The 22,381-nt window shown below is 50.8% G+C and overlaps 1 protein-coding gene and 1 pseudogene across 5 annotated transcripts in view; both read right to left on the bottom strand.

The window, feature by feature from the left end:
- LOC134735295 (mitochondrial calcium uniporter regulator 1-like) overlaps positions 1-22,381 on the bottom strand; it is a 107,508-nt pseudogene that overhangs the window by 46,534 nt on the left and 38,593 nt on the right.
- The window catches only part of SMG6 (SMG6 nonsense mediated mRNA decay factor), a 248,399-nt gene that overhangs the window by 11,489 nt on the left and 214,529 nt on the right, over positions 1-22,381 (bottom strand). For all 5 annotated transcript variants that reach the window (XM_055258403.2, XM_055258404.2, XM_055258406.2 and 2 more), the window contains 2 exons: positions 14,222-14,398; positions 10,350-10,496 (listed from right to left, as the gene is read on the bottom strand). In XM_055258403.2, the coding sequence (XP_055114378.2) occupies positions 10,350-10,496; positions 14,222-14,398 (324 nt within the window). The remainder of the gene's footprint in view (positions 1-10,349; positions 10,497-14,221; positions 14,399-22,381) is intronic.

Consider the following 22,381-nt stretch of genomic DNA (forward strand, 5'->3'; position numbering starts at 1 on the left):
CAGTTCCTAAGCCCTGCTACCATCCTACCTCTATTGCTGGCAATTAGGCAGGAGAGCCCTGAAGCCAGGTGGCCGAGGGATGCTGGGGACAAACAGCCTACCTGTGTGTTCTGATGGCAGGACAGAAGAAAAATCTAGAAGCGAGGTCCAGAGATGCTCTAACTTCCCCGGGTTCTTAGCTCTGGCTTGCGACTAGAAAGGTGAATAGGCCACAGTCTTTCAGAGGGGGCTTCCCTGGGTGTGGGGTGGGGCCAAGCCCCGTGAGGGTGGTCAGAGCTGTGCTGCCATCATCCGGTCCCAGGGACGCCCGCAGACAACTTCCCTTAACCTGGCTCTGCCCAGTGAGTCACCAAACAACTGCTTCCTGTTCCCCGCATGCCCTCACGGAGTCTCAGGAGATGAGATGAAGCTGCTCCCTCTTCTCCTGGGGTACCGGTGGGCCTCTAGGGCGGTCACACCTGGGTCACAAGACTGGCTCAGTCCCCTTAAAAAGAGCGGCAGGCCGAGGAGGGCTTCGGAGTCCACAGGCACCCTTCTACGGGTGTCTGCATTTCCGGCCCTTTCTGAGTGGCGCTGTGTGTGTGTGTGTTTAGCATCTGCCCTCCCAACTTTTCCAGATTTTACCCGTCAGATTCCTGGCAGCTGTGCACGGCGCCTGTGCCGGCCGTCACGTCCCATTCCGATCTCTGGGTCGCACGGTAACAGGAGGACACAGGATGCGCAGGGAGTGAAAAAGTGATGTCGGTGGGGAGAGTGCCAAGTCCCCACTCGCAGCCATGGGACACTTGGGGAGCACGGGAAGCATGCCGCTGCAGAGTTCAGAGGCCGGTAGTGAGGTTTATTTTTGTTTGTATGAGTAAAAAGCTGCAGAAGCCTCTGGTGGGGGTGAGGGGGGTGCAATCGGAATGCTGTGGTTCAGACAGACTGGCCCTGGCATGGAGTCAAGCGTGCTGACCCGGAAGGAGAGTTCCACAGGAACCTTCTAACGGCAGCTAAGGTTGGGCCACAGTGATCCCTGGATAGTGCACTTGGAACCCAAGCAACGTATGGACACTCTGAATCAGACTGGTGGCAATAAGGACCCAAGTTGGCATAAAATGTGGAAGAGAAAAATAATTCTGTTTCTGGAAGGTGCTAAGTAACCAACTTTCTCTAAGGTATGGGAGTTTCCTGGAGCAAGCTGGCAGAGAACTGGGAAGGAGATCATATACAATAACACCTAAGGAGGAGGCTAACAGGCTTGGGTCTCCAGGGAAAACTTTTGCAGGTTAAGTTCCTTCTCTACGGTGGAGACGATCTTATGATGCTTACCGCTGCAAGCTGAGACACACCATTACAAATAACAGCAATTCAATGAGCTGACACAGGAGGTGTGGCACTTGGCGAGCCTGGATCATGAAGCAGAGTAAGACCAGGAGAGGGCCTTCTGAGGTCTTCCTTCTGCTTAGGGGGTCCCATAGGGGGTGCGGCTGTTTCCTCTACAGGGTGAAGAATCATTCATCCCTGAGCCTCTCTGGCCAGAGCAATGTCTTCAACAGAAATCAGAAGCTTTGTAACACAGGAAATTTCCACATTCACCTTATATATGAAAGTACCTAGCAAAGTGCCTGACACATATTAGTAACTCAACAAATGCCAGCTTCCTTTCTTCCTTCCTAACTCTATTTTTTATTTTCTACATATCCAGAGCATAAATATCAGGGGGAAACCACCAGGAAATAGAACTGGGGACGAGGAGAGGTGGGGTAGAGGACTACTGATGTGTTTTTTTGTTTGTTTTGTTTTGAGATGGAGTCTTGCTCTGATGCCCAGGCTGGAGTGTAGTGGTGTGATCTCGGCTCACTGCAATCTCTGCCTCCCGGGTTCAAGTGATTCTCCTGCCTCAGCCTCCCAAGTAGCTGGGATTACAGGCGTGAGCCAACACGCCCGGCTAATTATTGTATTTTTAGTAGAGATGGGTTTTCACCACGTTGGCCACATTGGTCTCAAACTCCTGACCTCATGTGATCTGCCTGCCTTGGTCCCCCAAAGTGCTGGGATTACAGGCGTGAGCCACTGTGCCCAGCGTTTCTCTTTTAAAGAGACACGAGTTTCAGGCCAGGTATGGTAGCTCACGCCTATAATCCCAGCACTTTGGGAGGCTGAGGCGGGTGGATCACGAGGTCAGGAGTTCGAGACCAGCCTGGGCAACATCGTGAAACCCCGTCTCTACTAAAAATACAAAAATTAGCTGGACATGGTGGCTCATGCCTGTAATCCCAGCTACTCGGGAGGCTGAGGCAGGAGAACTGCTTGAACCCAGGCAGCGGAGGTTGCTGTGAGCCGAGATAGTGCCAGTGCACTCCAGCCTAGGCAACACAGCGAGACTCCCTCTCAAAAAAAAAAAAAAAAAAAAAAAGACAGAGTCTCATCCAAGCCTGACCAACATGGTGAAACCCCATCTCTACTAAAAATATAAAAATTAGCCAGGCATGGTGGCACGTGCCTGTAATCCCAGCACTTTGGGAGGCAGAGGTGGGCGGATCGCTTGAGGTCAGGAGTTTGAGACCAGCATGGACAATATAGTGAAACCCCATCTCTACTAAAACTTAAAAAATCAGCCGGGGATGGTGGCACACACCTGTAACCCCAGCTACTCGGGAGGCTGAGGCAGGAGAATTGCTTGAACCCGGGAGGCGGCGGTTACAGTGTGCCAAGACCATGCCACTGCACTCTAGCCTGGGTGATAAGAGCAAAACTCCATCTCAAAAAAAAAAAAAAAAAAAAAAAAAAAGAGAGAGAGAGAGAGTCTAACTCTGTCACCCAGGCTGGAGTGCAGTGGTGTGATCACAGGTCACTGCAGCCTCAAACTCCTAGGCTCAAGTGATCCTCCCACCTCAGCCTCCCGAGTAGCTGGGACTACAGGTATGTGCCACCATGCCCGGCTACTGATTTCTATTAAAAGACTTATTGTATGTATGTATCTTAACTATGTGGATGTAGATGAAAAATTGGAAATAAAATAAAAATAGGAACAGTGGGTGAGATAAGCACTGGCTGACTGTTCATCTTGGGCCAGCAGAAGCCAACGAGGGCAGATACTGAGCGTGCTAGAAAGGCAGGCAGGGCCACCAGCAGCATCCTCTGGGAGCAGGAGGAGGAGCATCTTCATTTGGGGTACACTGCTAATGAAAACACTGCTGCTTAGAACCCCTTTTCTGGATGTCCAAACGTACCACAGAGCTTAATATATTCTTGCACTCTTTTTAAAAATGATAACTATGGCAATTTGTTTGCTATTTCTTACTGTTTTAGGAGGACTGATCTTATTTTCAAACTAGACTGTCAAGTGCTCCAGGAGAACTGCCTACTTTTCTTGCCGTTTCCGTTGTCACACCTCACATACCGCCTGTTGTATCACAGGACTTCAGGGGACAGTGGGCTCAGTCACTGGCTCTCAGAGCTGAAGGGCACTTAATGATAATCTGATTGAATTTTAACTGATAACTTGATCTAAAATGCCAAAGAAGCAGGCAGGCCCTTTCCTGATGGAGAGGGAGGGGCAGGGCTAAGCATGACACCTCTGAGCCTGCTCCGAGCAGCAGCCTGAGGGCGTTTCCGACAGTGGCCTGGCCACTCTGTGGGAAGCCAGGCCCCCAGTGGATGGTGCTGGAGCAAAAGCTGGGGCCCAGCACTCAGGTTTTGGGGAGGCTGGAGCGGGTCTGGGTGGGAAGGGCGGATGCCCGCTCCACAGGCTGATGTGCTTTCCTGCCTTGACGTGAACGTGCCCCTGGCCTGGTGCTGTGCTGGCTCCCACCCTGTCTCCGACAGCCAGGAGCCAGGCCAGAGTGTCTGCCTTCCGCCAGCTTCCATACAGGTGTGGGGGGCTCTGTGCATACCCCATTGTTCCACAACAGCCCCCCCTAGCTGGGTGGCAGTATGAATGGACGGCAGCTAAATTTAGAGTGGAACTCCTGGGGCCACCACAAAAGAGGGACTACATCTTCAGGAGGGCGGGTGGGCGGGAAAGGGACAGGGGAGAGAAGCTATTTTGAGAACACATGTCATTGCTGGCCACAGAGCAAGACTGTGGCCATAATGCTGAGGGAAACAATAGATGTGGCCAGAGGAAGAGCCTGTTATGTTTCAGGTGGGATGTTTGCAACTGCTCAGGAAACCTGACCCCGCCCGACAGCAGCACAAATCACAGCAAAGCCTCAGAGAGGCAGTGAGGAAGCGGGGGATTCACAGGGCCAGGGCCAGCATGAGGTGCCAAGAGGCCACGCCTCATGCCTGGAGGAGCATTTTCAGTGACTGCTTTGCCCTGGGGGTTTGGTTAGGAATCAAACACTTCTGACCAACTTCCCAAACCATGTACCCTGCCCTGGTCTCTGAACAACTCCAAATGGCAATGAGAACGAAAAGGACTCAGGAGAAAAGCAGCAAGGTGGGAAGAACCAACAGGAGGAGCTGTCTCAGGCAACAAGACAGAGCGTGGGCTGAGCCGGAGAGTGTGGCCTCAAAGCCATGGGTGGGCGGACTTGGCGCCCCCAGCATCCAGGGGCCTGCCTGGGCGCTGCAGCTCCAGCTGCACGGGCTCTGAGAGCTCCCCACACCCCTTTTCTGACCTCCAGTCGGCCCCACTCACCAGCCTCTGTGCAGCGCCGGAAGCAGGGAGGGACAGGCTGCAGAGGGAGACCAGGCCTCACCTCCCCCATGCTCACAGAAGAGCTTAGGCCCAGGGGTCTAGGTAAGAGCAGGGAAGTGGGGGTGTGGCTACAGCCCCAGATCTCACTTGGACTTTACAGCTATCCTGGGGGCCAGGAGGATTTTTTTCAACCCCATCTTCATATCCCCTTCCCCAAACATGTGTGGTTCCTGTTTTGCTACATCTGTGAAAGGCGCTGGGAACTGGGGACTTGCCTTACACCTCTCGGTTAACACCCTGGAGACTGATGGAGTTCAGAGCAGTGTAATTTACAGCCCATCCCTCCAATCTTAATTCACTCGATGCTCCTTTCTTCCTTATTGTATTAGTGTGACCCAGGTACCTGCCAACAATAATGGCCTCTCCAGCTAGGAGCCTCTCCCCCACTCCCAGGACAATTTATACCTTTTCCTTGGATTTTCCCCCCTTAAATTAAACAAAAAGAGGAAAAATAAGAAAAGGTTAGCATGGGTTTGGAGCACTGAAGCCCCCGTGGTTCTGGGCAGGAAGCCAATGGCCTGAGGGCACACATGTGTGTGCTCTCCCAGAAGGGCCTTCACCGGCCCTGTTTTACAGCCACCTCGGCACAGACTCCAGGGTTCACGCATATGGCCAGACAGATGTGTCTGGCTTACGTTCAAGGCTGGAAAATGAAGAATTATGGAAGTGAAGGGCCCCGGGCATTAAAGAGGGGGGGGGAAGGGAAGGGGCGAATTTTTCCTCTGCTGAGAAATCCTCTTGTGGCTGTGAGGCTGGAGGAAGGAGGCTGACAGGAGGCAGGGCCGCCAGCTTGGTGCATGTGGGGCCTGTTCTTAAAGGGGCCACAGCAACCCCAGCTCCAGCTGGCCCGCAGCAGGCCTTCCATGCTTGGGTCTAAGCAGCCTCCTCAGAAGGAGCTGATCGGGAGAACAGGCAGCCTGGACAGGGCCCACCAGGGGCACGGGAAGTCAAGCGTTGGAGGAGACCTCCAATTCTGAAGGTGCTGCTGGTCGCTGGAGAGGCAAAGCTAAACACCGAGCTCCAGAAGGGGATGGATCCTGGCAGCATGTGCTCCCTCGGCATCCTGGACATCCGTTTTGTATGGATACTCATTCACACTTCAAATCACTTGTCAAGGACTCTACCACATTGTACCATTGTACACTCTGGAATGTGATCAGTTCTGTGTCCCCCAGACACTAGCCTAGTAAATGCTCAATACCAAACTGAGCTGAAGACATGCCTCCCGATTCCAAGGAGTTCACAGTACCATGTGGGAAACAAGTCCAGAAATAACTGTAACATGAGACATGACAGCAGGTCCACAAATGAAGTCTGATGAGTGTCACAGGAACACTAAGCAGAGGGAGACGGATTCCTCCTGGTGGAGACCAGAGGTGGCTTCACTGGGGAGGTGGAGTTTCATCTGGGGATTGAAGGAGGAATGGAATTTCGACAGGTAACAAGACATATGGAGCAGAAAAAGGGCACTCTGCTTTGAGGGACAGCATGAACAAAAACCTGAGTGGAAAAGGGCAGAGCATGTCTAGGGAGTGGAAAGGAAGGTTAGTGTCACTTCCAGGCAGGAGGGCCTTAGTGTCTGGACAGGCATTTTACATGCACTATGATTCATTCTGAGGCCTCATAGCAGCTCTAATGTTGGTGCTTTTACCACTTTCACTAAAAAAGTGTTTAAGAGATGGGGTTTTGCTATGTTGCAGTGGCTATTCACAGGCATGACCACTGCACACCGTAGCCTTGTACTCCTGGGCTCAAGCTATCATCCAACCTCAGCCTCCTGAGTAGTTGGAACCACAGGCACGTGCCTACTGTGTCTGGCATGCTTTCATTATATAGATGAGGAAACAGGCTCAGAAAAGTTAAATAATTTGCCCAATGTCATATAGCTAGTAAGGGTTCATGAGGGATGGAGTAGTGGGAGAAGAGGCTGGAAAAACAGACTGGGAACAGATCAAAAAGCCTTAAATGCCAATAATGGGGAATTAGACTTTATTTTACTAGCCAAGCAAAGGCCTGATGATTTCTGAGCAGGGGAGTAGCTCTTTCAGGAAGAGAATGATGGAGGCAGTGCAGTGAACAGGAGCCTGGTGTGTCACAGAGACAAGGCAAATGGCACCTTCTGGGGCTGTGCAACGCAGGGGCCTTCACTGCTATACTCTAAGCAACTACTTGACCTAGAATAATAGTAGTGGCAATGGAAACAGAGAGGAGAAGAGGGAATAAATGTGTGAATAAATAGTATTTAATATGAAATTAGATACTAAGGGTTAAAAGCCAGAGTGGAATTTAAGATGATGCTCTAGTTGCTACTATTATTGTCACTGAATACTTTTTTTTTTTTTGAGACAGGGTCTCGCCTAGGGCTAAAGTGTAGTGGCTCAATCTTGGCTCACTGCAACCTCCACCTTCTGGGTTGAAGCGATTCTCTTCCCTCAGCCTCCTGAGTAGCTGGCATTACAGGCACCCGCCACCACACCCAGCTAATTTTTGTATTTTTAGTAGAGATGAGGTTTCACCACGTTGGCCAGGCTGGTCTTGAACTCCTGACCTCAAGTGATCTGCCAGCCTCAGCCGCCCAAAGTGCTGGGATTACAGGCATAAGCCACCGCACCCAGCCACTGAATACATATCTGCTGAGCACTAACTCAGCTTGCTGAGACTAAGGAGTAAAAGGAAGGAGGAGACCAAAAATAGAATGGTGGTGAGGAAGCCCAGGAGGGTGGTCTGGTAAACAGAGAGAAGACAAGGGGTCATTCACTGATGCTAAAGTGAAGCTGAAGGAAGGTGGCTTTAGGGCCCAAAGACAAAGGGAGGTCAACTATGACACAGACTGAAATTTGATAAAGATAGGTCATCGGTGATTTTTCTTTTTAAGATAGAGTCTTGCTCTGTTGCCCAGGAGTGCAGTGGCACAATCTTGGCTCACTGCAACCTCTGCCTCCTGGGTTCAAGAGATTCTCCTGCCTCAGCCTCCCGAGTAGCTGGGACTACAGGCACCCGCCACCACACCCGGCTAACTTTTGTATTTTTAGTAGAGATGGGGTTTCACCATGTTGGCCAGGCTGGTCTCGAACTCCTGACCTCAAATGATCCACCCACCGTGGCCTCCCAAAGTGTTGGCATTACAGGCGTGGGCCACCGTGCCTGGCCATATTGGTGATTTTTGACATAACAGTTTCCATAACTGCTGGGTTGAGAGTCAAGAAATGATGGTAGAAACAGAACTTCTGGGAAAACAGATGGTAAGGAAGAGCAAGAAAAGAAGCATGAGGGCACTTCCGGAGGCCGTGGCGGGCAGATCACGAAGTCAAGAGATTGAGACCATCCTGGCTAACATGGTGAAACTTGGTCTCTATGAAAAATACAAAAAATTAGCTGGGCGTGGTGGTGCATGCCTGTAATCCCAGCTACTCGGGAGGCTGAGGCAGGAGGATCACTTGAACCTGGGAGGTGGAGGTTGCAGTGAGCTGAGATCAAGACAGCGAGACTCCACCTCAAAAAAAAAAAACTAAAAGAAGCATGAGGATAAAGTTGTTTTGAGGGTCATGCACAAGTTTACATGTAGACCCACAGCAGGGCTGGGGAGGCAGCCACACAACAATGGATGATGCTGGTAGAGGTATTACACACTGATTCCAATGGCAGCAGGGACGTGAATCTGTCTAAAGAATGACGGAGGCCGGGCGCAGTGGCTCACGCCTGTAATCCCAGCACTTTGGGAGGCCAAGGTGGGCAGATCACCTGAGGTCAGCCTGGTTTTTGTTTGAGACCAGCCTGGCCAACGTGGTGAAACCCCATTTCTACTAAAAATACAAAAATTAGCTGGGTATGGTGGCAGGCGCCTGTAATCCCAGCTACTTGGGAGGCTGAGACAGGAGAATCGTTTCAACCCAGGAGGCAGAGGTTGCAGTGAGCTGAGATTGCACCACTACACTCCAGCCTGGGCAACAGGGCAAGACTCCATCTCAAAACAAAACAAAACAAAACAAAAGAATGATGGATCTTGGCCAGTGTGATGGCTCATGCCTGTAATCCCAGCACTTTGGGAGGCAGAGGTGGACAGATCACCTGAGGTCAGGTGTTCAAGACTGGCCTGGCACACATGGCAAAACCCTGTCTTTATTAAAAATACAAAATTAGCTGGGCATGGTGGCAGGCACCTGTAATTCCAGCTACTCTGGAGGCTGAGGCAAGAGAATCGCTGGAATCCGGGAGGTGGAGGTTGGAGTGAGCCGAGATCATACCACTGGACTCCAGCCTGGGTAACAGAGCGAGACTCTGTCTCAAAAAAAAAAAAAAAAAAAAAAAAAAAGACGGATCTCGAGTGGTATTTATTCCTCTTCCCTGGTCAGGGTGACTGGACAAATATCAGACAAAGGTGGCCATTTATGGAGCACATACTAAGTGCCATGCACTATGCTAAGTGCTTTCCATACACTATCTCATGTAGGCCTCACAGTGACTCTGAGAGATAGGTGCTATTAGCACTTTTTTCTTTTTTCTTTTTTGAGATGGAGTCTCACCCTGTAGCCCAGGCTGGAGTGCAATGGTGCGATCTTGGCTCACTGCAACCTCCGCCTCCCGGGTTCAAGCGATTCTCTTGCCTCAGCCTCCTGAGTAGCTGGGATTACAGGTGTGCACCACCATGCCCAGCTAATTTTTTGTATTTTTAGTAGAGACAGGGTTTCACCGTGTTAGCCAGGATGGTCTCAATCTCCTGACCTCATGATCCGCCTGCCTCAGCCTCCCAAAGTGCTGGGATTACAGGCGTGAGCCACCGTGCCTGGCCAGCACTTTCATTTAACAGATGAGGAAACAGGCTCCAAGAAGCTGAATGATTTGCCCTATGTTACAAAGCTATTTAGGCGGCAGGGCCTAGACTGTCATTGGGTCTGCCTGATCACATGCATCAAACCCTATGCCAAAGGAGAGGGAAATGGGCATCCTTAAAGAGGCGGAGCGGGTGGCTTGACGCTTCCCTATGCACACGGTTCACCTTTAAACGGGGAGCAGGACTGCCTCTTTCCTGTCTGCCCCTAGCCCTAGAGGATGGGAAATGGCCTCACAGCACAAGGGAACAGACCTAGGAAGTCCAGGAAGAAACACTTGCTGGGGGTGAAGGCACAGGCCCATGAGAGGGCTGATGGGGATCAAAGTCCCTGTGTGGAGATTAAGTAGTTTGTCTCTGCAAGGGTGTAAGGAGTATCTTGTCCAGGGGGTCTTCCATTTCACTGGGAATCCAGGTAAGCAGACTGTGGCCATGACGTCCTCTCCCTGAGAATAGGTGTTTTGAACTGAGAATCCACAGCCTCTCCAGGATTATCTGGATAAGGCTCAGGGAAACTCTGAAACCCCCTCAAATTGTGTGAAAGGTCATGTATGTGTGGTGTGCATTTGTAGATTCTCACTGGGGAAGCAGCTTTTCTCAGATTCTCTGAGAAGACCCTACCCCTGCCTTGGAGCCCAGGATCAGGGAGACCCTAGGCACCAAACTTGCTACCAGAATTGAGTGGTAGAGTGAAAACAGGGGTAGAGCTAGAGAGAACATCGCAGGGCTGACTCTTCCTTAGTGTCCTGCCCAGCTCTGCTCTCTGCCCACATCCTCTCATGCCCTAGACAGCAACCCCCATAGTGGGAACCACGCTCCCCAGGCCGACTTCACCTGGATCTTTTCCTGGCGACGCTGCTGCTCAGCTATCTTCCTGGCCAGAGCCAGCTTCTTGGCCCGAAGTTCCCTGATGTCATCCTCGCCCCCGCTGCCTTCAGCCTCTGAATCTTCCTCAAAGTCTTCAATCACCACATCCTCCTCCTTTGGGTGGTGGAGCCGACCGGGACAAAGAGGAGACAGTTAGCTGGGCCCATGGCACTTACTGAACCCGACACTGCCCTTGTGGCCCCTCACCCATGCAGACTGGGGCCATCCCTTGCAAAGGGTCCCCTGGTGTGTGCTTCCCTCTACTCAGGCAAAGGGAGGTTGACAAAAGCTGTCACTCTTTCCCCGGAGCTGCTCTCTTTTATACTCTTCCCTCAGAGAGTTACACCATAAGTCACTTGCAATCACACATATATACCTGCGTGGTTTACTCACACTCTGTATTCTTCCTGGTACACACTCACAAAGTCAAACTTTAGGCCTATTTTCATTCTCAAGTCACCAATGATTCAAGAGGGAAACAAGAGAGATTTAAACCACCCAATTTAAATCTAATTCATGCTAACGATCTGATAGGAATCAGCTCTGGCCAACAGCTGGGAATTAGGCGTGGAAGTTCCCTTGCCGCAGACAGCATCAGAGACAGATGTTGCAGCTCAGCAGACCTTGCCCTGGTTTCTTTTTAAGACTCCAGCCTGGTGGTGTGAGGACTGCTGGGCCCCTTTACAGGAATTCACACGACATGACTTTGCTCAGCTGCCCTCCAGGGCCTGGGCAGGGTAGGAGGTGGCTGGCTGGCTTAAGGAGCCTCCTGCCAGGCTGGTGGCACATTCCCCAAGGATGGCACCTCCCTACTTGCAGCCTCAGCTCTTAGCAGCCATCACTCCCTGGGTGGTCCCAGTCTCCATTCCTTGCTTTCTTACTTTTGGCCTTGGTCAACAGAGAACATGCAGCTGCCCAAGATAGCTTCCTTTGAGGGACAGGGTTAGCATGGGTACATAATTTAGTAGAAGGTTCCTGTTTCTAACTGGATTATAATAATGACAGTGATGACAACAGCTATCACTTGCTGAGTGCTTATTATTGGCCAGGTACTGGGCTAAGCATTTTTCATGTATTAACTCAGTTAATCCTCACAACAGCCTGTGAGATAAGATAGGTGCTATCATCATCCCTATCTTATAAATGAACAAACTGAGGTTTAGAAGTCAACATCTTGCTCAGGGTCACATAGCTAGTAAAGGCAGAGCAGAGATTCAAGCCCAAGTGAATCTGACTCCAAAGTTTATGCTCTTACCAATACTAACAGCCAAGCCACCCTGAATCTAGACCATAAGCTCAGATCCAGCCCTTACCGGCTCAGCACCGTTAGGCCTGCTGTAAGCCCACCCTAGACCTGTTCAGTACAGACTGCTCTCTTCTCTTAACTGTCCAGCTCAAGGTAATATACAGATGGAGTCTCTTGACTGAAAGGGATTGCTCAAGTGGCTGGCTGGGTAGATGACGGGGGTATATTTTGTCTTGTGAGCAGAATCTAGGGGTGTTTTGGTAGGATCCCTAAGCGACTAAACTGTGTTCTATTCACAAAGAACTACGTCTGAAGAAACATCTTTCCCTACCTCTCCCAATCTGCTGAAGTGATTCCGTTTTGCAGTTTGGGGAGAGATGAGATCTGAGGATGGGGCCAGAACTGTCACTATCCTAAGAGATGTCAGGGGTCTGGGACGCTGTCCACAGTCACCATTCATCTGACACAGGCATGCTATAGTGTCACAGCGCTCACCTCCAGAGAGGCCCAGGCCGTGGAAAGAAGGAAAACTCTGCACATTCACTTCCTTGTTCATGAGGTTAACCCAGACTGCAGTGAGTGGGACAGAATGCCTGCCTAGCCCATGGGGGAACACTGCCTCTGCCTGCTCTGACTAGGGATCTACAAGGTTATCACGGGGCTTGAAGTGCGCTTGACTGAGGTCAAAAGAGGGTCAGAGAAGCTTGTCTGAGGTTCGCTCAGCTCTCACAGTAAACGAGGAAGTGCAAGGTTATGAAATGACACAGACCAGGGTGAGCAGAGTTTCCCAGAGACCACTAACATGAAGGAGCCCAGGAGACTCGTGGGAAAAGGAAGAAGTGGGCAGCCTGGTGTGGGTCACAACCTTTGTCTGGTCAATAAGCCTTAGAGCGAGAAAAAAAAGTGTGGCACTACCAAGATATGGGACCAGAGAACTCATCTGTTCCTTGTGAGGGCAGAGAAGGCCTTCTCTGGCTTTGATGCTGTGGCCCTCTCTGGGCCTCACTGTATTTGCGACTGCAGGCTCCACTGGCCAGGGGGCATCTTTGGGCAAGCCTGGAAGCTAACCTGGCTCTGCCCTCAGCCTTAAAGTGAGGGTGAGAGAGCTGACGGAGGCACTGCCCCACCTGTGCTTCCCCACACAGTGCCCAGGGTTTGGGTGGCACTGCTCTGCCCTGCCTGAAGCCTGGACACCCTGCCAGCTTTAGCAAGCCTGCTGTCCCCTCCCATGCTAACAGCTCATTCTTTCCCATTATTCTCTGCCCAGGTTTCATCTGGAGAGTCTGGAATCCTAGGCTCAGCTTTATCCCTGGAACCACCTCTGTTCTGGAAGCTGAGCCCTATGTCATCAGGGGTGGGGTGGAGCTCTCCAGTTATTCTAATGAAGCCAGTCCAAGATTCTGCTGCTCTCAAGACTCTGATCCAAAGGTGGCCACTCTATCACTGTTTCAGATCACAAACGACAGCTTCCAGCTGACATCTGGCTTCCTTGGCCTGTTGCTGATTTCATCCCTGTACCCCGCCCTGCTCTACCGGGCGCTTGAGACTGCTGCGGGCCAAATGACTGTGTTGGCCTATGGGTGACCTGGCCCCTGGCTAGAATCACTTCCATCCCTTCCCTTAGTCCCATGTTCCTTCCCACCTAAGTCTCCTGTCTGTAACACTGTGGGGTAAAAAGAAGAGTCAACCTTCAGGCAAAAGTGAGATGTGTGTGAACACACACCCAGACACACAGCAGGGCAGCTGCAAGTGATACTAAATGCATACATGCTCCAACAACATCACACTCACAACCACTCAGAACCCACAGACAGCAGGGAAGCTGGCAGCAGTGTTTACTTAAACTGACACACAAACCCAGCACACACAGACCCACATCAACAATCACCCCCAGAAAGACACATATATGCAATGGCAATATATAGGGCAGGGCAACTGCCAGTGGAGTTTTGCAGGGGTGGGTACACAGACTCATGCATGTGCACGCGCGTGCGCACACATACACACAGACAGACAGACACACACACACACACACACACACGAGTCTGGAGTGAAGCAAGAGCTACAGGAACAACCAAGGGCAAACAAACAAGAGGAGAATTCCTTAATCACATCAGGATGTGCAGGAGGGAGGGAGGGAACAAGGCAGGGAGGGTAGGACAGGGGAGGGGTGATTTTCCACAGAGGGCCAGCAATGTCAGCTCTTCCTGTACGTGTGCTGGAGGCTGGAGTTCAGGCCTGTGCTGCACTGGGCTCCACACATCTATAAACTTGATCCTGACCACCCCCCTCTCCCTTTCCTAAGCCTCGAGAGCTGCACATTATTCAGCTCCTTCTTTCTTTCTTTTCCTCCCTTCTCCTCAATGCAGCATTAAAAGAAGCATCTGGAACTCGTAGCGGAGTAGGATGGAGGCACCGGGGTGGACTGGCAGGAAGGGGCACCATCAGAGCACACTCTCGAAAAGCTGGCTGGTCACATTAACACAGACACTGTCCTCTGTGCTCATAAATAAGCAGGAGGGGAAGCTGAAGCCACGGGCAGAATGGGGAGGGGGCCTTCCCTCTGCCACAGTGGGCTCTTCCCGCATAGTACCTCATCTTCCAGTCGTGTTCCCTCTTGGCTTCCCATTTCCTTTCCCATGGTGTCTGGGACGGGTGCCACTGACACATACTTTCCACCCTTGAATGCCAGCAGAGGCTCTTCTTGTCCACAAAGGGCTTCCAGAAAATACTTCAGCACTGTGACCCTTTTGCAGTCAGCTGCAATAACCTACAGGGTGAGAGGGAGAGAAGAAAAACAGCATTTTCTGAAAGGGAAGATGGAGACGAGATGTTGCTTGCCGGCTGAGGGGCACAGGGGAACTGTGCCAAAGCTACCAGGCAAGGGGGTCAGAATGAATGACGGGGTGCGGAGGGCACAAGGGCATGTCAGGTGGTAGGTGAGGGCCCAGGGCAGGCTGAGGACCAAGATCTTCTGAGGTTATCTCTCCATAGGTTATCTCTGGGGCAGCAGACAACCCCAGGGACCAGTGACAGGTGCCTTACGTTTATTTGACTAAGGTCCTGATACAAAACAGAATACAGGACATTCTTCTAAGTTTGGTCTAGAACCAGCAGAGGGAAGAGTGGAGTGCTTTCACAGCATAGAGTTTTCTGGGGCCCCTCGCTGCCACTCTCCACTCCTCTCCTAGCACCCCTGCTCCAGAGTCCCAAAAGGAGAATTTTCAGCCCAAGTGCAAATTGAATGCTAAGGGCTTTCTTGGCTGTTTCATTTCAACCAGATCATTTTGGGCTTCCCCTGACAGGTTCCTGCCCTATCTAAGAGCTCCTCATGCTCAAGAGACTGGAGTCAGGCAGGAAATTGTCAGGAAAGAGACAGGCAGAGCAGGTGGGGATGTTTCACCAACCTCTACTCTTTCTGATGTTTACGCCAACCTGCTCCCATGTGGCCACATCAGCACACAAGTCAGTGCTGTCAGAGAAGCTTGGGCTGATTTAGCTGAGATGAAACTCAGTGTCTTGAGCAATAGTCAAATGTGTAAGTGTCTCAGATGAAGTGTCCACTGTCCCCAAGTCTGGGCCCCCCTTCCGGAGGCAACACACATGCATGCCCTCTCCTTCACACCTGTTTGCTTGGCTCACACGCTCCTCCGTGCTTGCCCCTTTGTGCCCTTCTCTTCATCTCTAGCCTCCAGCATCCTCTTCTCCCTACTGGCTGAGTGCTCACCAAGGGAGAGGGGCCCTGCTGGATCTGGAGCTTGAAAGCTGAAGGCCATTCCACATGGGAAACACACGTCCGTGGCCAGATGTGCCGCAAGGGACGGACCCTACATCCTCACTGACTAGCCCCTGCCTCTCTTTTAATGCATCCTCATTTCTCAATGTGAAAGGAACTTCACATTAATAAGTCTATTCTATCTGCAGCACATAGGGAAGTACTAATCTGGAGGCTACTGATGATCATTTTACAGGTGCAGGTGTTCTTTCATGTGGACAGCAACTCCTCTGGTGGCAAAGCCTAAATCTCATCATTTTCATATGTCACTGGCAACAATTGTAAGGACAAGCTGTGCACACAATAGGCTCCCAATAAAGACGGACAGCCCAGGGAAGCTCGGCTGGGTACCACAGAGAGCAGATGAAGCAGGCATGACCCATGTTCTCTAAGATAGTGGAAATAAATGAGCACCGCTGTGCAGGCTGGCTGCCCAGGAAAGTGCGGCACACACCGGTCAACTGTGCGCTCCGTGGCTGCATCCTCTGCCACCTTCACCAAAAGTCAACCCCGCTTTCCTACCTGGTCTAGGAGTGTTCTCTGCTTTCTCTCACCATTGGCCCTGTTACCACTATAGGAATCTCAAGCTAAGTACTTTGACCACCTTCACCTGAGAGGTTGATGTAGAAGGTTCTCGGCTAACCAGAAGGGCTTAGAAAAAGTCCAGCCCCTTGAGCTTGGGGTGCCTGGTCCTGGGCTTACCTCCGTGAAGGAGAAGGAAAGGTTGTCTTGGCCCAGGGCAGGTAAGCATGGTTCCATTGCGTGTATTCAAACATGTGATGAGGAAGGCTAGAAATACAGAAGCAGGGACTAAAAGGCATTAAAGAACAGAGCCGAAATGAGTAATAGCCTGGCAGGCAGCACGCACAGTGGCCTCCCTGCATCTCCAGCCTCTCACTTGCATAGGAAACTTCTGCATTTCCACAAGACTGCCAGTTTCCTCTCTGTGGTCTAATTTTAACTACCTTGTCGTTACAGTGTGTGTCAGCCACCTGACCCCACTATGACCTCTGACCTTACGCCCCAGCTACTGCTTGCACTATGGAGAATTATGTAATGGGTCCAGGACTTTCCTTTTTGGTGTGAGGCTGCTGCCACTGAATGGAGAGGAGAGGGGAGCTAAGGAGTAAGAAGAGGACAGAGGAAAAGCTTGCAACTGTCCTTGGCCTCACCTAGACGATGAGAGGTACACTGGCACCCCTGCTAAGTGTGCAGAGGAAACCTGCCCAGGACAGGAGTGTGCCATGGATGCATGCACGGAGAGGCGGGAAGGAGTGTTGCTGCTGCTAGAGCACGGGCTACATGGTATGCTGCGTGGCTAAGAAAGCGTGGTTCCCGGCCGAGGGAGAAAAGCCACATGTGTGGACGTGGGACTCCTGGAGATGGGGATTTCCAGGGCACAGCGGGACCCAGGGATGTGGACATCCTGAGGCCGCCTGCAGCACATCCTTACAGGCTCTGTGGGAATTGTCTATTCCAATTCCATGGACACAAGCAACGAGGAGTAGCCCTCTCCCGGTTTCATTTCCACCCCATTTAGGAGGAAATTGGTTTCCTTGGAGACTGTGTCTGCCATAGCTATTAGTTCCTCCTCTAGGACAAGGACACTCCTGGCTGATACGCAAAAGGCTGTGATCTACTGGGGTCTCTGACCTGGTGTTAACAGGCCTGAAAAGGATTCTACCTGTTTGGAAAGAGAAAGGTTGTCTGTCTTTTGGAAGAGTATCCTGTCCTTTGCAATCCAAGCAGCAGGGAGGATGGTCAAAGCTGTGTAAAGTGTACTGTGGGAGTGAGAAGTACACAGTCTGAGCTCTTTAGTAGATGGAGAAACTGAGAGGCAGAATGTCCAGGGCTTGCCCAGAGGCACAGAGAAACCTTCTGTCTGTAGCTCTCTGGCCTGTCTGCAAAAGCATTCTGCCTTAACGTTGGGGGAATAAGCCCACTGGGGAGAGGACCACAGCTCTCTTGATGCTGGAGTTCTGTAGGAGACTTACAGGAATATCCTCCTAGATAAAGCCCACAGCACTTGAGTCAGGGAAAAAACAACACAGAACAGTTTAAATACAGTTAATAAGAGACTTCATAATGAAAGAAGCCTTTCAAACCACTGACAAAAAGCCAATTCCAAGATGATCTTTGCTTGGTCTAGGAGGACTTCCTGGTAGGAGAGGGGTTAAAGCTGGACTCCCTGCTTGGAGAGGAAGGGCTCCAGATGAAGTCTGTGACATCATCCCCACAGTAACTCTGCTCGTGAGCACATTTTTCCACTCTATATCAATGAAAACCAGAGAATGTAAGTGGCATGTATATCGCGGCTCTGGGGGCAAACTCTGGATCCTCCAGGGGAGAAAGAGCTGGGCGGGAGAGGCTCCCTTCCTGGGCTACATTAGCAACGTGGGGCTGGACTGGGGCTAGAGGCGACTGAAAGGGCTGCCAGCCAGGGAACACCCTGGGGCACCTACGGACCTCTCCTCTGTGGTGTACCTTCTCACTCACAGTCCTGACCCTTCTGGAGGGAGATGCACTGTGTAGGCGATTGTCAAGAATTCCCAAGTTAATTGACAAAATATCACATACAAATCATTTCAATCAGCTTGGGAAAGAAAACTGGGGCTTTAGGTCAGGGAAGAGCTGAAAGAAAGCCCCTTTCCCTTCCCCTGAAGACTGTCGGAGGCAGCTTACCACTGCAGCAGGAACTGAAACCTTTAGCTTCAGGGCTCCAGTTATCACTCTAATCAAGTCCACACGCAAAGAACCAAGCAGAAAGGAAAACTGAAAGTGAGATGTGGGGAGGCGATACCGGAGGCTGTTCCCTCCTAGGCTCAGTTCCTTAGAGAGAGATAATGTAAGCATGGGGTAAGTAGGGGCTGGAGCCAAGGGGAGCGAGGAACAAAGGAGAAAACCTCTAGGTCAAGAGAGAAGACTGGGTAACTGTTCTGGGGTATTTAAGGTGGAGAGGTGGAGAAGTAAAGAAAAATGGTGTTTCTCGGCTGGGCACGGTGGCTCACGAATGTAATCTCAGCACTTTGGGAGGCCAAGGTGGACAGATCACCTGAGGTCAGGAGTTCAAGACCAGCCTGGCCAACATGGTGAAACCCCATCTCTACTAAAAAAACAAAAATTAGCCGGGCGTGGTAGCATGCGCCTGTAGTCCCAGCTACTAGGGAGGCTGAGGCAGGAGAATCGCTTGAATCTGGGAGGTGGAGGTTGCAGTGAGCCAAGATTGCACCACTGCACTCCAGCCTGGGCAACAAAGCGAGACTCTGTCTCAAAAAAAAAAAAAAAAAAGAAAAGAAAAGAAAAATGGTGTTCTCTGAAAACTGGTGACTCTTCACAGCTGCTCTGTAGGGAACAAGCACGGTGTGGGTAGAGATGCCCGGGGGGGAGGGGGGTTGGGGAGAGAAAATGAGCTATATGCTGCTTTATGAAGGTAGGGAGGGTAAGAGAAAACGGGAACTAAGCACCAGCTATCACATACTGATGTGCTCTGAGTTGCAAGACTTAATACCTCACGGCAGCCCCGGGGCAGGGAGAAAACCTCCAAATCTAGCCAGGGAATATGAAGAAGGGCTGGAGAGCCAGGACCCTGGATGCAAGCTCTAGGGAGTGAGGGACTCGCTCTATCATTACCTGGTCCCCGTTTTCTCCAAACAGGCCTCTTGGAAGGCACAACCACGGTTACTAGTCATTTTGCAAAATTTCTTTTTCTGAATTTTTGGTTTGGAGAAATCGGAGTTTAAACTTGTACTATCAGTCAGTTCTTTTTTCTAGTCTTAACAGTCCAGCTTGCTACTGCCCCTCTGGTTAAAGAGAACAATCACACAGGTTTCCCCCCACAAACTCGAGTTTACAGGTTGTTTTTCTTGTTTCTCTAAATGGAGCCAATTATTCTCACATTTGTTGAAACCTTCAATCAAACTTTATAGCTTGTTAATTTTACAGAATGTCCTTAGAGCAAATAAGATGCAGACAGGAACGTGAAGTCTTGCTGAGATTATTAAGAAACCTTAAAATAGCCTACAAATCCAACACCAAGGCTGGTAAAATACAGGCTGCCTGGCTGGCTTCTGAGGTCAATTAGCAATGGGTTAATTATCATCTTTAATGAGCCAAACCTCCAGGATTGGCCACAAGAAATTTAACTCAGACTAATGTGTTTTCACAAACTGGGAAACTCTAGTTATGCACTACTCACCCTCAGAGGAAACTGAAGGGTGGGAAGCTCAATTCTGTAGCAGCCAAGGGTGGGCCAGCCTAAGAAGGGGTCTGCCAATGGAAGTTCAGACACGAGAAATAAAAAATACCACACAGGGAATCCTCTGGAGCTGGGAGGACAGAGGAAATGGTTTATTCACATTCCTAGGGGGAGGGGCCTCCTGGCAGGAAGCAGACTCCAGAAGGCAGGAGCGAAACTGGCCACAAGGATGCACAGTCACTCTAAAGACACAGGCAGTAGCTTAGGATGGGGAGACAGACATTCACAGCCTACTTGAGTCGGAAGAAGTTGGTATGAAATTGAGAAAGAGGCTCATGGGTCAGAGAGGAGTGAAACAAAGAACCTGCGCGGGGGCTGAATGATAAGAGGGACAGAGTGAGAAAAAGCACACATCCTTGGACCAGATGCATCTCCTGACAACCTCGGAGCATACTGTCCAAGGGATCAATTCAAACAGTATTTCACTCTTTCCCTACCCCTGCTATAGCTGGGCCTCTTTCTATATAAAGCGTTAAGTACAAGCTACTTTCTCAGTCTTTTTTTTTTTTTTTTTTTGAGACGGAGTCTCCCTCTGTCGCCCAGACTGGAGTGCAGTGGTGAGATCTCGGCTCACTGCAAGCTCTGCCTCCCGTGTTCATGCCATTCTCCTGCCTCAGCCTCCTGAGTAGCTGGGACTACAGGCACCTGCCACCACGCCCAGCTAATTCTTTTTGTGTTTTTTTGTTTGTTTTAGTAGAGACGGGGTTTCACTGTGTTAGCCAGGATGGTCTTGATCTCCTGACCTCATGATCCGCCCGCCTTGGCCATCCAAAGTGCTGGGATTACAGACGTGAGCCACTGCGCCTGGCCCCTTTTTTTTCTTTTTGAGACAGAGTCTTGCTCAGTCACCCAAGCTAGAGTGCACCGACATGATCTCAGCTCACTGCAACCTCCGCCTCCCGGGTTGAAGCAATTCTGCTGCCTCAGCCTCCTGAGTAGGTGGGATTACAGGTGCGCACTGCCACGCCTGGCTAATTTATGTATTTTCAGTAGAGACGGGGTTTCGCCATGTTGGCCAGGCTGGTCTTGAACTCCTGACCTCAAGTGATCCACCGCGCCCGGCCTTTCTCAGTCATTTCTAATCCCAGTGTCCAGATCCAACCCTCCCTAGTCCTATGGTTGGCCTGTGCTAGCTGAGAGGTCATTGGGTCACAAGATGAAATGCTAACATCATTGGTCCACCCACAGCAACCACACCATTCCATGTGTCTGGTCCCAACAGCTGTGTTTTCTTCTTAGAGGAGGCAACGAGGGCCACTGTCAATCAGCCAGCATTGCACAGATAACTGCAGTCTCCACCTGTAACCACCATGTGTGTGCTGAAGTCTCTTAGGGGGAGGTGGGAACTGGCAAATGGTCAGATGGCAAGACCTGGTGCTGGTGGGGAGACTGTCCCAAGACAGGGTTACTGAAGATCCCAAAAGGTACGGGTGTATTTGGCTACTAGGAAGGAGATGATGTTCACACTGAAGGGAGAACCAGGGGAACAGGGGAGTTGTGAAGCATACACAGGAAGTAATGAGGTAAATAAAGTATAAAAAACGGGGCCATTCTGGCAAGAGGCAAGATAAGGCAATACAAGACGTTGGACAAGAGCCTGGGCTTCATAGTTACACAGACCTGAGTTCAAGTACTAACTGCCACTTCCTGGCTGTTTATCCTTAGACAAGTTACTTAACCTCTCTGAGCCTTTGTTCGCTCAAGTTGTTTGTGAGGTTTAAAAGATAATACAGGCCGGGTGCAGTGGCTCATGCCTGTAATCCCAGCACTTGGGAAGGCCGAGGCAGCGGATCACCTGCGGTCAGGAGTCCGAGACCAGCCTGGCCAACATGGTGAAACCCCATCTCTACTAAAAATACAAAAATTACCTGGGTTAGTAGCGGGCGCCTGTAATTCCAGCTACTCAGGAGGCTGAGGCAGGAGAATCGATTGAACCCAGGAAGTGGAGGTTACAGTGAGCTCAGATCGTGCTGTTGCAATCCAGCCTGGGTGACAGAGCAAGACTCTGTTGCAAAAAAAAAAAAAAAAAAAGACAAGACAAGCCTGGGCAACATAGTGAGACTGTCTGTCAAAAACAAACAAACAAACAAAAAAGCTGGGTATGGTGGTGCACCACACCTATGGTCCGAGCTAACCAGGAGGCTGAGGTAGGAGGATCGCTTGAGCTGGGGAAGTCAGAGCTGCAGTGAGCCATGAGCTAGCCACTGCACTCTAGCCAGGGTGACAGAGTGATATCGTGACTCAAAAAGAAAAAAAAAGACAGAGAGAATACATATCAAATACTTAGCGAGATGCCTGGGCCCAGTAGGTGCTCGATAACTGAGCAGCTGGCATTTTTTTTTTCCTCTTTTCTCCACTCTCTTCAGAGGTGGGAGGGGCACTGCCTAACACGGCTGAGCTGTTTGGAAGCCAGTCTGAGAGGCAAGGTGGGAAGCATGGGGCTGGCACATAGCCAAGGGCCAAGGGGAGAGGCCCTGGAATGCTTACCTGGCTGTTGAAGCTGCAAAAAAAATTTTTTTATATTTGTCCAGGCTGGAGTTTGCAGTGGCGTCATCATGGCTTGCAGCAGGCTCAGTCTCTTGAGCTCAAGCGGGAACCTGGCTAATTTTTAAAAATTGTTTTGTAAAGATGAGGTCTTGCTATATTGCTGGTCTCAAACTCCTGGCCTCCAGTGATCCTCCCACCTTGGCCTCCCAAAGCACTGGGATTACAGGCACGAGCCA

This window comes from Symphalangus syndactylus, chromosome 20 (genome assembly GCF_028878055.3).
Source record: "Symphalangus syndactylus isolate Jambi chromosome 20, NHGRI_mSymSyn1-v2.1_pri, whole genome shotgun sequence".
In the NCBI taxonomy this organism is placed as follows: Eukaryota; Metazoa; Chordata; class Mammalia; order Primates; family Hylobatidae; genus Symphalangus; species Symphalangus syndactylus.